The sequence below is a fragment of the Trichinella spiralis genome (assembly GCF_000181795.1).
Source record: "Trichinella spiralis strain ISS 195 chromosome Unknown Scfld4, whole genome shotgun sequence".
NCBI lineage: Eukaryota > Metazoa > Nematoda > Enoplea > Trichinellida > Trichinellidae > Trichinella > Trichinella spiralis.
In genome coordinates, this window is record NW_003526943.1 from 10,862,531 (window position 1) to 10,880,013 (window position 17,483).

At 30.2% G+C, this 17,483-nt stretch overlaps 3 protein-coding genes and 1 non-coding gene across 4 annotated transcripts; 2 read left to right on the top strand and 2 right to left on the bottom strand.

Moving 5' to 3' along the window:
* Window positions 1-3,402: 3,402 nt before the first annotated feature.
* Window positions 3,403-8,960, bottom strand: Tsp_06466 (putative RhoGAP domain protein). The gene is made up of 24 exons (XM_003378425.1): window positions 8,817-8,960; window positions 8,742-8,752; window positions 8,440-8,562; window positions 8,116-8,161; window positions 7,309-7,549; window positions 7,087-7,148; window positions 6,833-7,024; window positions 6,712-6,747; window positions 6,612-6,659; window positions 6,447-6,552; window positions 6,316-6,379; window positions 6,178-6,250; window positions 6,028-6,118; window positions 5,866-5,943; window positions 5,655-5,792; window positions 5,378-5,568; window positions 5,132-5,308; window positions 5,005-5,073; window positions 4,796-4,907; window positions 4,591-4,718; window positions 4,395-4,517; window positions 4,235-4,317; window positions 4,016-4,172; window positions 3,403-3,417 (listed from the first exon to the last, which is right to left on the bottom strand). Exons 1-24 carry the CDS (start codon window positions 8,958-8,960, stop codon window positions 3,403-3,405), a joined length of 2,508 nt encoding a protein of 835 aa, XP_003378473.1.
* A 1,289-nt stretch (window positions 8,961-10,249) lies between these two features.
* Tsp_06465 (putative coiled-coil domain-containing protein 55) lies at window positions 10,250-12,578 on the top strand. The gene is made up of 7 exons (XM_003378426.1): window positions 10,250-10,312; window positions 11,033-11,161; window positions 11,216-11,338; window positions 11,570-11,654; window positions 11,715-11,805; window positions 11,870-12,127; window positions 12,191-12,578. Exons 1-7 carry the CDS (start codon window positions 10,250-10,252, stop codon window positions 12,576-12,578), a joined length of 1,137 nt encoding a protein of 378 aa, XP_003378474.1.
* A 631-nt stretch (window positions 12,579-13,209) lies between these two features.
* Window positions 13,210-13,281, bottom strand: Tsp_06464. The gene has a single exon. It is a non-coding gene; the product is annotated as a tRNA-His (tRNA).
* Window positions 13,282-16,041: 2,760 nt separating this feature from the next.
* On the top strand, window positions 16,042-16,820 carry Tsp_06463 (hypothetical protein). Its single transcript, XM_003378427.1, has 3 exons — window positions 16,042-16,195; window positions 16,244-16,440; window positions 16,581-16,820. Exons 1-3 carry the CDS (start codon window positions 16,042-16,044, stop codon window positions 16,818-16,820), a joined length of 591 nt encoding a protein of 196 aa, XP_003378475.1.
* The last annotated feature ends 663 nt before the right edge of the window (window positions 16,821-17,483 follow it).

Consider the following 17,483-nt stretch of genomic DNA (forward strand, 5'->3'; position numbering starts at 1 on the left):
CCTCCCTCCCTCCCTTTCTCCTCCTCCTCCTCCTGCCCCACCCCTCCCTGTCCAAGAACACAACAACAACAGTCGGTCGATCTTTTCCAATATTCGTGTAAATTCAACTTTTCCTCATCGTTTGTTCATGCTTACATAATCAGGGAAATTCCACAATATTGAAAAAGTCCCATTAAAAGATTCAATTAAATTAAATTTCAAAAAAAGAAAACAAGCAAAACACCACCAATATAATCAAAGAATAAATAAAATTTGGACAACGCTTCGTTGTTCATCTTGCGCAACTAGTGTTCGCTAGTGGTAGTAGTAGTAGTAGAATCGATTGCAGAAAATTCGAATGAAACGTATGCAAACCGATCTCCTATTTGTCTAAGTGAAATTAATGGAAAATTTAAAAGGGAAATCAAAAGAAAAAAATGTTCACTAAAAGCATTATTTTACGAGCTCATTTTTAGATGTTCTTATTCAAAGGTGGTGAACAAAAGAACAAAGAAAAAAAATAACAAATTCAATCGTAATTTGCACCGTTTTCTACAAAAAATATCTTTCGATGAGCAGGTTAATATGGACTACGGTAGTTTATTTATTGCTCAAAATGCTGCTATTCTTTTTGTTTGAACGAAAGCAATCGACGAACAATTTTATCGACGAACAATGGAATACTTCGAAAATTCTAACCGCTGCAAACAGAATAATCGCGCGCACCACACACACACATGCAAGCGTACATACAAATGCACACAATGCCGATCGTCAAATCAAAAAATGCTATATTAGGATAATATATATATATACTTTGTTTTCCTTAACAACAACCACAACAATTTTTATAATGCTAAAAATGCGATAAGAAAATTTACACTTTTAAGTGTACAAGTAAGCAATGGAAAAAGAAAAAATAAACCACAAAGCACATCACTAACGTCAATCATTGTTCAAGCAAATTCAGAAGATAAAAAAAAAAGAAGCAGGAAAAGAAGGAGAAATTCAATCAATCAATTGTGCATTGAAGAAGTATTATAGAAACAAAAGTGAAACTGAAGATAGGAAAAGCAAAAACACTGCTAGCTAGCGAACCAAGCATCGAAATAAGCGACCAGTAAAAAGCTTGAATTTCACCAACTTTTGTACTGTGTGCTTGTAATAAATTATTAATTATGGAAAATGAACAATTGGAATCAATGTGCAAGAAACAACATAACGAATTGTTCATAGTGGAATAGCATTTTCACACAAGCATGTTGGAGAACACAAACCGATTGATCGAGACGATTATTATTATATTGTCTTATTACTTAAATGTGGCAAGAGTGAAAAAAAGCAAAGTAAAGAAAAATGTAGCGTTGAAAATTGAAAAAAACTTCATCACATAGACAAAAGAGAAGAAATTATTAACAATTCATCATTTCACCAATTGTCAAAGAGGGAAACAATTTTTACAAAAATACAATTTATAATTTGTCAAAATGATATTTTTCTTTCATTTATAGATATTAAAAGAAAAAACAATTCTTTGTATTCCGAACCTGTAAAGATGCATTTCCGTTGGTCAGACGTGATGTAAGTTTCTTCATTTTCTTTGCCAAATCTTTGTCAAAAGTGTTCACGTGATATCATGCGTTGCCGTTATGAATAAAACAATTTAAAAAAAAGAAAAGAAAAAAAAATAATAAAAAACAAAAATGTTGCTTTTATTAAAAAAATAATATAATAATATGTTTTTTTACTGTTTAGAAGCAAGAAAACTAAGTTTGAAAAAAAATTTCCGCACAAATTTCTAAAAAGGAAAAAAAGCACAAAACAAAATAATAGAAAAAAATGCCAGTAAAGCAATCAGGCAATAATGATGATGATAATTATAATGATAATGATAATAATTGAACAAGTTTGAACGCAAAGCGACGTTTGCAAAAGCGCAGCTGCTGTGTTATTAGCTGCTTGCTGCTGCTAGTTGGTCTCGCAAATCGGCGGCGTTCGGCACCAATTGAGAAAAAGCAAGCCAGGAACTGCCGAATCGACCGACCGACCGACCAACGCCTAGCGTACATGCGCCTACTGCCGCACCCGGCGACAGCTTGAAAAACACACTTTACAGTATGATTGAATAAAAATAACTAGGTTCCATGGGTGTTGTGAAATTCATTATACGACAAATTGAGAAAGGAAACAAAACGAGCAAGTTGAACAGCAATTCTTCTTTTTTTCAACAAGACAGCTTCATTTTCAAATTATCATCCATAATTGCTAAAAATTGAGCAGTTTCTTCAAGGTTTTTTTTTCTTCAATTTTGAACATTTACAATCTTTACTTCAATTACAGACAATCGCAGCTTGTATAAAAGTCTACGAAACAAAGAAAATAAACAAATAAATAAATAATATGAATTTTTGATTAACTGTGCCGAGTTTTGCAATCAATCGTAATGATCATTGATCAACGTTGTCAATGCTTTTGTTCAAGGGATGGTTTTGTTGAGATTTTTTGCACAATTTAAAAAAAAGCGTAATAGCAATTATCTCGAAGAGAAAAGAAAAAATTGCATGATCATTATTATTAAACTTTTAACATAACATATGGAATTTTTTCAAAGGCAACTATACAAATGTAAGGATATGCTTTTATTTAAATTTGAAGAAATTCATTTATAAAATGAACAAATATATATATTCTTTTATTGCATATTCCCTTTTTTTAAGATAAATTGGGATATCATTATGAAATTACTATTTGGAAATTTTGTTCAACGAACGTTCAAATAAATCATTCAGTCAGGAATTTTTGAAACGCATCATTCTAATTTTGCTTCACCGCTCGCTGTTCCATTGGAAACATGCATATATATATATATATATATATATATATATATATATATATATATAATATTGAGTAACAACATCTTGTTAAATTTGTTCAATATGAATATCAATTGCAACTATCACTTACTTTACTTTGCCATTAATCAACAAAACCTCTCTGCTCTTATCTGAAAGTTTTCAAGTAAACTTTGAAATATAACAATAATTTTAATATCTTTCTATTTATAAAGATTTTATTAAAATTTACCACTAAGCAAAAAAAAATTACATGTTTACAATAACAAAAATAAATAATACAATATAAGAAATGAAAAAAAAAATCTTTCTTTTCCACTTTGCTTGCGGCTTTTTATATTTTACATATTGAAAAATTTGCATTAGTAAAAGGGGAAAAATACAACAATACTCAAGAATAATCGATCAATAATAATAATTGAGAAAACAAACATAATAAGAAGTTTTCAATGCATTTCCAATTTCACATGCTATTGAAAATTTTATTATTTTAATTGACCAGTCGGTCAATAAATTTATTCTTTCTTTTTTGCAACCTGCTTTCATATTTGAGTATATTTGAACGTGATAACTATTTCATCAAACTCTATATAAATATAAATATAAATAAAACAATCACACACAATTAATGCATTAACAATGCACATCTGGCCGTCAAAGGTGGCATTAAAAATACTGACAAAAAAATTTGCTATAACAAGCTTAATGCTAAAAAAATTACATTGTCTAGCTTGTAATAATGTTAAAAACATAAAAATAAGCATAATCATGCATTTCATTTTTCTTAAAATAAATCTTGAACAGAAAATTGTTTTGCACGAGTTTGCATTCAAAAAATTTTTAAATTGATTATCAATTCTACATTTCATCTCGCGTCAGAGCAATTTTAAAAATACACTTGCAAAATTATTAATATTATTCGATAATTTTTATTTGAATAAATCTGAGAAAAAAAATTAAAAGTCAACTAACTGTTCAACAAGATATTGGTGAATTGAATTTCAACTTAAAATACATATACAGCATTGAAATTTTTGTTTTTTTTCATTTACAAAAAAAGTTAATTATGAAAAAAGGCATCCCAAATGAAAAAATTTGTAAAATAAGGAAGACATTTCTACAATAATTGTTAAATTAAACAAATTATCGAAGAAAGACAAAAAAAAAGAAATCGCCATTCATACGCAGTTCGATACGGATATGAGCGGATTTTCAGAATATACAGCTGACAGCAATCTCAGTTGGTCACTTTCTTGTTTGAAACTCAACGCCACTCCCATAAATGGCAACGTTTTGCTTCTTGTAAGAAATTCACAATTTCTTATAAAAGTCACGTTGAATCTTGAATTTAAATTAAAAAAATAAACTTTTCCAGCATGGTGAATTATATATAAATATAATACTTTGCCGGTGGGTGTCTTTTCGCCTCTGCTCCTATGAACCACAAAAAATCACTAATTCTCCACACTTGTTCAGCGTTATCATCCTGAATATAATTTTATTATTATTATTATTATTCTTATTATTATTGTTTTAGTTATGAAAATCAATTTCACATTTCACCTTTTGATTTCGAAAAAGCATCAGTTCATTTGGGAAAAGTGCCAAGTATCGTTTGGCAAACGACTTCGTCACACTAACATAAGCCGTACTCCAAGGTGATGATGATGTAAATTTAGTTGCGTACTGAAATAAATAAATTTTAAACTTTGATTTAAAAAAATTCAACGGATATTATTTTTTTTAAAAATCAGCTCACATCGTTCAACTTTGATGAAATTGAATCCCCTTTGACGATCAAATAATTACCAACACGATCTCCCAGAGGCCAAGATATCCAACGCATGATGATATCAAAAACAGATTCATCCGACGGTACTAGACGTTCTGAAGATGAAAAAACTATTATCAGTGTTATTAATAAAATGGAAAAGACGAAACAGAAAAAGAATATTTCAACGAACCAAGTTGCCCATCACAGATAACTTCAAACAGTGCAATTTGGGATGGCAACGATGCCACGCCGCGTGATCGCACGTATTCACAAACATTTTCGGCAGTCAAATCCACACCCACCTGAAGCAAATAAATTATAAAATTAAAATTTCATTACTTCAACTAGAAGAATACAATGACAGTATTTTCGTCTTTAGATATAGATTTATATATATACCTTGATGTTGAAAGAAATTCGATCCTTTTCCAAAACGTGCAAACAATGCAAAATTCCACTACTGACTTTCTACAGAAAAATAAACAAATAAAATCACAAGTTTAAAATATATTCAAAAACCAACAACTTTTGGAGTTCCTGTAGGACTGATGAGCTTTTTCTTCGCTTTTTGTACTAGCGAATCTCGTCGATTCTCCTCTTCGCTGATGTTGAACAAAATTTCATAATTTTCAATCAAATCTGCCATAACGGTGAACAGTTTCACGCTATATTGAAAACTGATTTTATCTTTGTCATCGTCAATCTGCATATGAAAAAACATAATAAAATAAAATATAATCATGTGAAAATGTGGCCAGTGTATAATCTATACTTGATTCATGCGAAAAATTGTCGGACTGAAAATGCAAGCCAAATTTTGCACGTTCATTTTGTTCGTCTCACTGAACTGAGTCACCTCTTTCAAATGACCAACAAGCTTGCGCAACGTTGAATAATTTATTCGACCAAGCTGCCGAATTGCCTCATCATAATACCTCAGTCGACATTTCCACTCGACCGTATCTATGATAGCAATGCAAATTATTGGTTTATTTCAAAAAACAAACAAACAACAACAACAACAATAATTCAATAATTTCAATATTTACCGTTGATATGATTAAGTAAACTGATGGTGATATTTTTCGGTACCAAGGGTTCGTCTACTGAAGCGAGAAACTTTCGCAGAACACTGGTTACAGTATGCACAGAATGTTCATGAGGCAAAAGGTGAGTTGAAAATGGATCTACAAAAAATTCAAAAGCATAAAATAGATGGAATCGAATCAGAACAAGAAAAAAATAAGAATAGCAACCAACCGACAATCAATTTGGAATAAAGATCGTCAATTTTGGAAACAGTACCACACATGCGATGAATACCTTCAGTTTCCAACCCTGCAACCATCGGAAGATAACAACAACAACAATAAAAAAAAAGAAATTATCAGATAATAATCAAAAAATAAAATATCCTTCTACCGTAAACAGAAATGAAATTAATGCACTTTTCCACAATCATTGGTACATTGTCAGAAGATAATCGTTGCTCGGACAACACATTGCTTTGTTTCTGAAAGAAATTGAATAATGATAAGGTATAAAATGCTTCATTTATGATTTGTCTTTTACATTAATCATTGATTGAACAACGGCTCTCCAAGCTGAAGTTATCGCTTTAGAATCTGCTTGAATCCAAAGAGTACTGAAAATAAAACCAATATTAATTAATAATATGAATTTTTTAAATCATACTCATTTTCCATTAACAAGGCAAAACAAGGACCCTTTTCTTTTACATCTGCACAGCATTCGTGCTTTTCTGCCATATCTCCTGTTTGATAAATCAAAAAAAAATAATAAACTTCAAACTCTTGACAAAAATAATTGCAATCACATACGGATACTGTAAACTTTGCGAAAATCAACTTCGAAAAAACAATCAATTCCTTCCGTGGCATAATACAATGAATAATTTCTTTTAACCAAATCTGCACATGTCCAGATCTAAAAGATATTTTCAATTTTTACAATATTAAAAAAAACATAAGAACAGTAACTCTTACTCTTGTAGTACCATGTTTGATGTACACTTTTCCAACCGTGTCGAAAACCTTAAATTAATGGAAAAAATGAATATTAATTTTGAAAACAAAAATTCCTTACGCCATCCATTCCACCCATCACATCGCCAATAATGCTCTAAAGTAAAAAATAAAACCGAACATCAGTTGCAAATTTAAATAAATTGTTTCAAAACAAAAATATAAATTCAGTATAATTCAACCTTTCCAAGTAGTGTTATCCAAGCGGTCAGATCATTTTCATCTTCTACCACAAAACGCCTGAATTTGATTTTCTTCCTCTTCGGATGCATGTAGTGTAAAATCAGCACAGGCTCTACTGCCGATTCTGAGGAATGTTGTTTAGAAACTAGCAATATCTTATTGCAAGGCAAGCAGTCGATCAATTTTTCACACTAAAACTAAATGCTTGTATAAAATTCAAATTAAAAACAAAAAGCAAAAAGAACCAACTTACAGTATCATCGACAAAAAAGGACAACTTTTTGTTTTTCAGCACAGCCCACATTTTAGTCATTGCTATAAAAAAAAGAAATCTAATTAATAATAGTGATAATTTTATGTACAATCTGTGGAACAATTGGATGTAAAAATATCACACTGCTTATATAATTGTTTGCAAATATTGCAAATTTAGTATGAGCAATAGAAAAGATTGCATGCATCATTTGCATTTTACTTGTTGCTCTTCCTTTCTTTCCACCTATCCATCCTACAAAACACACGTTGGCGTTGAGAGTCAAAATGGGGCTGTGAGGTTGGTTTGATGCTGTATCGCCATTTCCAACACTTTCAGCATTGTTGTTACCGATGGAATTCAGCCGATCTTCAATCGGTTCTGATTCACCACCGGAAGACCAAGAAACCGAGTTCCAAAGAGAATTATCACTACCAACTGACTGTGCATCACGATAGCTTGTCTAAAATTTAAATAAATTTCCATATCCATCAAATCAATGTAAATCAATGTCAGCGTAACATTCAATAAAGTTGAAATGAAATAACATTTCAGTCAAAAACGACTAAATTTGTTATTAAATGTTATTTGTTTAACTATATCAAAATTACAAATTTCATCCAGCTTAAAAACAATGAGCACAAATAACAGTTGGATGTCAAGTGATGGATTTCTTCAGTTGGGCAACAAATTCCAAAGACTACAACTACAGCAGCACAATGCACAAAAAATTTGAATTACTTTTTATAATAAATTTTAAAAAAATTGAAATGCTATATATTAAATTGTGAACCATTAAAAATAATATTAAACTTCGAGTACAGACTACTTGTACCTTCCATCTATCATGAAAAAGTGTGTGCATTAGCATAAACCATGAAAAACACTATAATAATGTATAAATTGACATACTATAGAGAATCTGAAGGATTATATTGTAAAATCAGAAATTAATAGTAAAACTACTGATACATGGAGAAATAGAAAAACGACAGAGTAAATTTGAAAAAAGTACTGTTTTCTTCATACCTGACGATTGATGACTGACTGTAAATGTGCTACAGTATATATCACACTTCAGTTGATTTAAAAATAGATCTTTTCGTTTGAAAAAAAAATAGTTTCCCAGTGTTTAAAACAATAAAAAGTGAAATTATTCCTTTGTAAAGTTTGTGTGGAATATTAAAATTTAATAGTTTAATATAGAACAGGTGATCAAAATTGAATAATAATAATAAAAGGCCAGTTTCAATCACAAAAGCAAAACCATCGTTCAGTTGAACCGCATAGAAATTGTCGGTAAAATGTTTACGCGAGCAAATCAAAGAATTATTGATCGATGAAAAAATGTACGCGTCTGTTGAACCATTTTCCAATAAATGCTTGCATACAAACGATTGCCAGTATACAATTTCAGTAGAGGCTGGCAACAATTGTTGTTGACCTAAGCAAATTATAACAATGCCATCAAAACTACTTTAGTAAAAATAAAAAAATAATTATCATCATAAAGTTAATTATTATTTTTTTAACAACACAATTGGTGATCAATTTACATTTTTTTTCACTGTTAACTAAAAGTTGTGATGTGTGAATCATCGAAATTGTCGAATGATGTTTCATCGCAAAAAAAACAAAAAAAGAAGAAATCAAACCTCGTTCGAATCTAATGCATCGATGGATGTGCAAAGTTCATTAAGGGCGTTGTCCATTTCTGCTTTTTGAACAACTTCATCCACTTGCTCAGCAGTGTCAACTCTTGCCAATCCGGCATTATCCAAGCCTTGGTTGGATTTCTGTACAGCATGGGCAGTGTCGGGCTTTTTGAGCTTGGAAAGCCGAGGAGTTGGTTTCGGCGGCGTGTCCAAATCCATTTCAAGCCTGCTTGGTGCCAACTTTCTGAAGCTGCTTTGTCAAAAATGAGTCCTCCACAAGCAACAAGAACAGAACAACGCTGGCAGGCATGAAATTGCAAAAGCAACCGGCTGAAAAGCGCGCTTATTTGCTGCCGGGAGGGCACGGCTGCAGCTAATCGTTGCCCAATGTAGAACAATTTTCCAACAGGAAATCAACAATCAGTACAATCACCACAATGGCTAACAGGAAATGATGCCGCTTATTTCAAAATACCGTCCGGTCAAACCGTATGAAAATTTTCCATCAATGCTTGCTTTTCAACAAACGGAAAGATAACGCCAATACACACACATATGAAAGAATCGAACAAAACAAAATCAAATTCAAATATGAATCACCATAGGTCAGACGACCATATGCATATGCAGACGAATCATACGAGCTGAAATAATACTCACGGGTCAGATGTTTTAAAAATCAAATCCCAATATAATAACTATTACATTCATAAAATTAAAACGACATGCAAGTAATAAATTTATGAAACATTATGAATTATAAAATAATTTATTAAAACGAACAATATTAAAAAAAATATTTCTGAATAACCTGTTCAGTTAACACGAATCAATGTTATACATGTTAAACTAATTTAACATAAACATGGTGGCCCAAAATTAAGAAAACAAATGCTTATATACTGACATAATACTGAATTACAGTAATCATAAAAAATTAAATTATCTGTAAAAATTATTTAAAAAATTTATTTATTTAACAATAATTAACTTTTTTATATCACAAATAATTAAACTGAAAAGAGAAAAGAATAAATACGTCATTCAAGTAAATAATTATACAATCATCATGCCAACGTAAAAATTGCAATACATCAAAATTAAGAAATGATTTGAAATTTATGCTAAACATTTCGAAATATCATTATAAATCAACATTAAAATAAAGGAGACATTTAAGTAAGAAATGTACCTTTTTTTTAAACAATCATGCCTACTTTGTCATAGCAGAACATTTCAACATGCAAATCTTGCGATAGAATAAATTTCTTTTCCTGATAAATTTATAATTAAGCATCAACAACACCGTACTTGAGAAGAATACACTTTAGAAACAACTTAACTATTATTAATTGTAATAGCAATAAATAAGTGTTGAATAAATCTGTAATTTACAAAGCTATTTATTAAGCTCAAAATTATAAAATTTTATTAAAAATTATTTTATTGCTGAATAGTAATCTGTTATTTGGTAAAGGCAAATCTATTCTAAAAAAACTTTCCAAAAAATGACTGAACACGAGTTTCAAATTTACTGTATAGTTTGCAGTTCAACAGAATGTTGCAGTTATGTTTGTGTTGAACTGGACCGTATTTTAAATAGCACTGAGATTTAATTTTTAATTTTAAAAAATGGTAGATCAACCGAAAAAGTAAGTCATTTTTGAATAGAATTTGAAGTATTTTGCATTAAATGAAACTTAATTAAATTAAATGTATCCGAATAATTATCCAAAATAAATAATCAAATGTGATAAAACTAGAACTTTCTTCAAACGCTGATAAAGCAATGTATTTTTACTGTTTAGATATGGACTGATTTTAAAAAAATCTGCGAAAGCTCCGTTATCCGCTTCCAAACTTAGCGTATTTGATAGTTCTAGTGATGAAGAACCGGTATAATAGTTTTGAAATTAGCTTCTGATTATTAATACATACATATATTAACATTTTTCTCATTTTATAGAAAGAAGCATCTATTTCTAAAGCGAAGACGGTAGCGCAAAGCTCATTGAAACTTCAGGTAGGCGTTTTGCTTATTTATTGTATAGGAAGTTGCATTTTAAAGTAACAATATATTTTGAAATTATATTTCATTATTGATTTGTTTTAATAGCATTCTTAAATTTACACGTCATAATTAGTTTAGAATCATGAATTAATTATTATTTATTTCAAATGTAGCAGTTTCCGATCATGTTCTAAAGTGAACAGTTTTAAGATATATATATTTTTCAGAATATATTCATAAAGTCAATTTTTGCATTTGTAGAAGAGAATGCTTTTTTTAGCATGCAGTACAGATTGAAAATGCTTTAATAGAAGATCCAACAGCATTTCAATATGATGAAGTGTACGATGAAATGCAAGAAAAGCGGAAGAATAGAAAAGAAGATAATGAAGCCAAGAAGGATAGAAAAGTGCTTCTTTCAACTATAATTTAAGCTTAGAAGATAAATAAATTTTATTTTTAGCCAAAGTATGTGCATTCATTGCTGGCTGCTGCTCATAGGCGGCAAATGGAATATGAAGCTGTGGAAGAAAGGAAACAGCAGCGTGAAAGAGAAGCCGAAGGCGATCAGTTCGCAGATAAAGAAGTATGACATTACATTTCACTTATAATTTGTAATAATTCGATTTATTTTGAAAGCTATTTTTTGCGTTATAAAGTGAAATTTGAAGCTTTACAGTATATAGAAAATCATGTTCTATTTGAATAAGAGTTACAGTATAAAAATATATAATAATTTTATTTTCTATGTATTAATTTTGAAATTATTATAGACGGTATTTTAAAAATTAAATTGTATTTTTGTGAAATATTTTAGGTTTTTGTTACTGGTACATATCGTCGCAAATTAGAAGAATTGCAGAAGCACAATGAAGAAATGGAACGGAAAGACAGATTGGATGGTTTCTGTTTATTGTATTTTATTTTGTCTTTTTGTGCTTTATTAACAGTTATAATTTAAGCTATGATGGATGTGTCAAAACAGAAAGATTTGTCTGGGTTTTATCGTCATCTTCTTGCTGATGTGACTGCGGAAAGTTCGAATTCAACGAGGTTTTGTACTTTTATATTACTAAAGAAATTTTTTGGTTAAGAAATGTAAAAAGCTCCTTTTCAGTGCCGATGCTTCATCGCAAAATATTAATGATAAACTGGTGGGGTTTGATAAAATTGAATCAAAGACGAATACGAAAAAGCAATACAGGCGAATGCGTGATGAATCATCATCATCTTCGTCAGAAAGTGAAGTTGCGAAAGATGATCAGAAGAATACAGGTGATGTAAGTGATTTTGAAATGGACGAAGAGCAGATTAAAGAGGAATTAAATAAAAGCAAATTGGAAGCAAACAGGAGAAAACAGACGCGTCACAGGCAGTTTTACACTCCCAGCCCACCTCCACAATTGCATCATCATCATCGTCATCGTCATCGTTCAAGACGAGAGGAAGAAAGACATGCAGATCGACATCGACATAGATCACCAAAGGAAAGGCGACATCACAGATCTCATAAATATAGACCAAGGGACTCTCCGTTTGGCGATGAAAAACGTCGAACGCATTCGAAAAAGCGTGATCATGATACTGTTAAAAGGGAATCTGTTCGTTCTAACAGAAAATCATCCGAAGGTGAGAATGCGGAAAGTTTAGAACAAGAAGCCGATCCTGTGTTGGGTACTGTCGATCCAAAAGTAGTTAAAGCAAAACGTTTGAAAAAGCTGAAGCAAATTTTTGCCCATCGAAATGATGAGCAGGCAATTGAAGAGTACCGTGCACGTTATCTGCAGCGCAAACAAATTCGAGAAGCAGCTACTGTTGATGTTTAAAAAATTATACGTTAGCTTTTAATTTAAAATTATTTACAAAGAAACTGCTGACATGTGTAAGAAGAATTGTTTTTCTGTAGAATAAAAGTTATTTATGGCATTTATTGTGCATAACAAAGATGAGCGACAGAAGACAGTAAACAATTTCAGCGTTAATTTAATGTATTATTATCGACTGTTGTTGTTGATAGTGGGCGTTACTTAATTAACACATTTGAAAATTAATGATGCATAAAATATGATAAATGCTGTAGTTAGATAAATAATCTTCTCTGAAGCATTCTTCACAGTTTCTTGTTTTTTTAATTCTACACATTAAAACATTACGTATACATTAAAAATTGCATATCTGATAATTTATTTTAAAAAATTAATAATATATTTTTAGCGTTTCATTTGAAAGCATTAATGTTAACAGCGTAGAAATTGATTAAAGTCGATGTTTGATTTGAAAAGATAAAAATATTTAAAACTCTTAGTAGTCAAATATTAGAAAATTTTGCATTTGGCTAAAAACAGTTACTTTCTCCCCGAATGGAACAAGCACAAATAAAGCAAGATGCAAAAAAATAAATTTTAAATTTCAACGGACTATGCTATTATTTTGTAAAACTACGCAATGAAAAGATTCTGCCGTGACCAGGATTCGAACCTGGGTTATTGCGGCCACAACGCAATGTCCTAACCACTAGACGATCACGGCTACGGCATTTTTTTATCATAACATATTTATCAAACTAAATGAATAAATAAAGAAATTTTTCTTTTAAAAATTGTACATTGAAAATAATTATTATCCTGAAACATCACATTTAAAAAGTATTCAAAATTTTCTATGATGTGTTGTTCAAAAGAAATTGATGATAATTGACTTTCGAGTTAATAAAAATCGACTAATCACTGCATGTGAATAAAACTTTTTTCCAATATTATAATAATTATTACGAAAATTTCAAACATTTTGATGTTTATTATGCATTTAATTTTTTATAAATTAAGTGTATAAAATATTTCCTTGATTAATCGGCAATATTTTGAAATTCATATATTGCTAACATCACATGAAAGTAAGAGTTTATAAAAAAAGAATTTTGGTGAAAAGCAAAGAATTTTAAAATAAACATATGTCAATTTTGATTAATTTACAAAGAAATGTATATAAATTTTAAATAACTACTGAAATGCTGTTTTGAAATTTCCATCGATTCTTTTTCAATATAAAAACTTATGAATTTTTGTCAGGTAGAAATAATTTCTTGAAATTTTAATTATCTCCCCTATGATTAGATCGAAGCAACACAGCATGGTTGTTTTATTTTATTTTACTTTTAACAGAAAACTCCATTATAATATTTGGTGTAAAAAAATGCACGTTTTTTAGTTTTGCTTTTAAACTAGTGATTTCACAATTGATTGAATGAAAAATTCGTTTTGCACAAAGTGATAAAAAAAATGAAAGGATTTTTATTCAAAATTATCATTTCTTGTGGACTTATTGTTTATTCGACTTTTTCTTTTATTCTTCATATTTCTTTTGTTTAATATATCAACTAGCAAATGACTGCTTTTACAAATGTCTCGCATGATTCAATTATGAGTTACTTTTTAACCAAACAATTTTGCTATGTCCATTGTGAAATATGAAAAACCTTCAGCTGGTAATGGTCAATTTATACTTTTCATGCTTGAGCAGATGCTTGTTCTGTGCATACACATGAGAATAGCTGCAGCCATTTATTAGTCGAGGCGATGCTATCTAAACTATGAAAAAGCAATTACTAATGACTATGACAAGCCAAGTCAAGCAAAATATTGAACATTCTTTCTTGTATGCATGTTTCTTTGAATACTGTGTGCTGTTGATCAAAGTGCAACTTAGCACAGCAACTGATGCAAAACGTTGACTACATTTTTGCTTCATTTTTCCACTTCATTTTCCACAAATATCCGTACAATCAAAGCTGTAACTTTTTCTGCATTCAATGAACCATAATGTAAGCATTTTTTAAGCTGACAATTGAAAATGGAGCAGAAAATGCGAAGAACATAATTCCATTTTTTCCCATTTTGTGCTTTTTATTCCTGAATTTTAGAATAAATCATAACTTCACCCACGATTTTAATCGATTCTTTCATGCTGTTTTTGTTCATTTTTAATTTTTATTTATTAATTTGCTATATTTTTATGTTTATTTTTTGCTTTTCAACTATGAAATAATTCTTCAAACGTAACCATGAATATTAATCATTACTAGTGCAATTTAATGAAAATTTTATTCTATTAAAATATTAAAATGCAAATTTTTTGTTAAAATGATGTCATCATATATTTCAAGTTGTGCTTATTATTTATTGTTCATCTCAAACTGAACAGCTTTCAATTAATATTTGATTAAAAGCTGTCTTTTTTTGAATTTTCAACGGAAGATATGCATAATTGTCACTGTCACCGATTGTCTGTTCACTGAAATGAAAATATTTATCATTTTTTAAATATCTCTTTACACAATTTGATTGATATTTCAAACATTGCACACACAAAATATATCATTGCGAACAGCGCAACAACCTGAAATATGCTTTGATCAACTCATGCCACAAAAGTACTTAATATAATGCTTTTTCAATTGCTAAACTTAGTTTAAACGCTCAAAAAATCTCTGCAAGCAAAAGAAACTTTCAAACAGTTTAATAAATTGCCATGGAATTGTTTTTAAAAAATCACTAAAAAATTACAAATTTATGAAAGTTGAATACATGACAGAGAAGGTTTTACAAAAGGAAATGCTTTGATGATCCTAGATATACTAACTTTATACATTTTATTGTAATTCACATACTTCAGAAGAAATATTTTTATAAAAATGTACTGATATTTTAAAAATTACTGTTGCAAAAAGCATTTAAGCACAAGCAGATGATATTTACATTTGAAAATATATGCTTAAATTAAATATTTTGGTATTTGCAAAAGCTATTGTCAAAGATGAAAAGAAACATAGTAGATGATGTATTTTGGATAGATGTAATTGAATTAAAAGTTACACATGAATTAAATATATTAAATTGATGTGATTTTAAATTTATTAATTTGAAATTATTCAACCAATAAAAGATAAGATGAAAATTTATTAATTTCTTCGAAAATTATTTAGCAAATCAAAAAAAGTAATTTTTAATGCTTTTAATTTTATCCATATTTTGTTATGGAATTGGAAAATTTTGTGCATAAAATTGGTTTGTAGTAAAATTAAGGCACTTTTTGAATAAATCATTCAGTATATTGCATAATATAGGTGTTCATAAAATTAATATCTACCCTTCAGTTATGGCAATATGGAGTGATAAAGTGGATGGGTGATAATTTACATTCTAAAATGAGATTGTTCATTCAATTTGCCGCACCTGTGTTCGATCAATATCCGGTCAAGCGGCCATGTAAATGCTAATTAATGAAAATTACATGTGCAAGTTATTTCGTTCAGTTTTGGCTGTCCGTAATCGATGGTCACTGTTGACTTGCACAATTTGCCGGTCAGTACAAATTGCGGGTTATGACACAATAATTCAACCGGCACATCAACAATGTGTCCTAGCACAGTTGTTGTTGACAAGCAGTATGTTAAAATAATTGCTTCACTGACACATATTTAATCCTTTCCAAGTGGTCACTTCGGGGTTGGCAATCGATCATCGATCCAGACGGTTGCTATTGGCCCGAGCTGAATGCAAGCCCCATCCATACCAATCGGTTCATCACTTTATCACCAGGTGTCGTTTTGGTACTTTTACTTTTTCACCTTCATGTTCGTTCAAGTTTGATCAGTTTGCCATTTCGCTTCTCCAACGGCAGTTGCGTATCGTTTGATCATTTTCACTATCTCCCTTCTTTCCAAAGGTACTGAGCCACACGGTTATTAATTGTAATTTTTCATTCAAAATCACAAACTCTTCCCATTTATTAATAAATTTATGAATTATGAACTTTCTTTTTCGTTTAAGCTTTCAAGCAGGCGACAAAATGAAGCTGGTATCGTTTGTGGTGATCATGCTTGCAGCGATTCTTTTGCACGGCAATTCAAGCAGGGCGGGCGTGGCAATGCGTGGCGCCTATCCTGGCAAAACGATCGACTCATACCAAATGGACGAACCATTACCGGTCGACAGCCGTTTCAACGAAGATCTCTGGCGAATGATGGTACAAAATTCCGCCGTATGGCGCAAAAGAGACATGCAACCTGATTCATCTGAAGTCGACCGACCCTCTTGGAAGAAGAGCAAACTTTGGGGATATGGCAAAGCCGTCTGGGGCTGAATGTTTTGTGGTTTTCACCTTGCATTGCTGTTTCCTATTTTTCTTTTCTCTGACCACCTTGTATGCGAAGTAAATTTGCTTCTATTTTGGAAATTATTTTTTGCATAATTTTTTCTCATTCGAAAAAAAACATTCGAAATGTAAAGAGATGCATGGTTAATAAATTTAATTGAATTTTGTAATCTTTTATCTTATAAACATTTGAAACACCCAGAAAAATAAACTTTACTTATTTCTTCTACTGCTACTTTTTTCTTGAATTATTACTCGTAAGCATTTATTAGCAATGGTATCTATCAGTTCAACTGAAAAAAAGCAATTGCATTTTTATAAGTGGCTGATATTGAGCATCTGAAATATTTATGATCTTCACAATAGCCGTATTTTCTAATTGTTCATTATTGTGAATTATTAATGTTAAACATGATATCATTATTGCAAAAATAGGATAAGAATACAGTTTTTTTAAAAAATTCTCATCATAAAATTTAGCTTTTCCTATTTCACATTTTAATTTATTCTCTTGAGAGAAGAGAGTACTGTAAAATTTTGAAAATACAAATAAAACATAATTTTCAAATGATCGCACT

Coding starts and splice junctions, on each gene's coding strand:
- Tsp_06466 (XM_003378425.1), bottom strand. CDS start 8,960: ATGGATTTGGACACGCCGCCGAAACCAACTCCTCGGCTTTCCAAGCTC. Junction 5,074..5,131: donor GTCCTACAGGAACTCCAAAA/GTTGTTGGTTTT, acceptor ATTTTTCTGTAG/AAAGTCAGTAGTGGAATTTT. Junction 4,318..4,394: donor TGCTTTTTCGAAATCAAAAG/GTGAAATGTGAA, acceptor AATTATATTCAG/GATGATAACGCTGAACAAGT.
- Tsp_06465 (XM_003378426.1), top strand. CDS start 10,250: ATGACTGAACACGAGTTTCAAATTTACTGTATAGTTTGCAGTTCAACA. Junction 11,162..11,215: donor AAGCCAAGAAGGATAGAAAA/GTGCTTCTTTCA, acceptor TTTTATTTTTAG/CCAAAGTATGTGCATTCATT. Junction 11,339..11,569: donor ATCAGTTCGCAGATAAAGAA/GTATGACATTAC, acceptor GAAATATTTTAG/GTTTTTGTTACTGGTACATA.
- Tsp_06463 (XM_003378427.1), top strand. CDS start 16,042: ATGTGCAAGTTATTTCGTTCAGTTTTGGCTGTCCGTAATCGATGGTCA. Junction 16,196..16,243: donor ACAGTTGTTGTTGACAAGCA/GTATGTTAAAAT, acceptor ATCCTTTCCAAG/TGGTCACTTCGGGGTTGGCA. Junction 16,441..16,580: donor TCCAACGGCAGTTGCGTATC/GTTTGATCATTT, acceptor TTTTCGTTTAAG/CTTTCAAGCAGGCGACAAAA.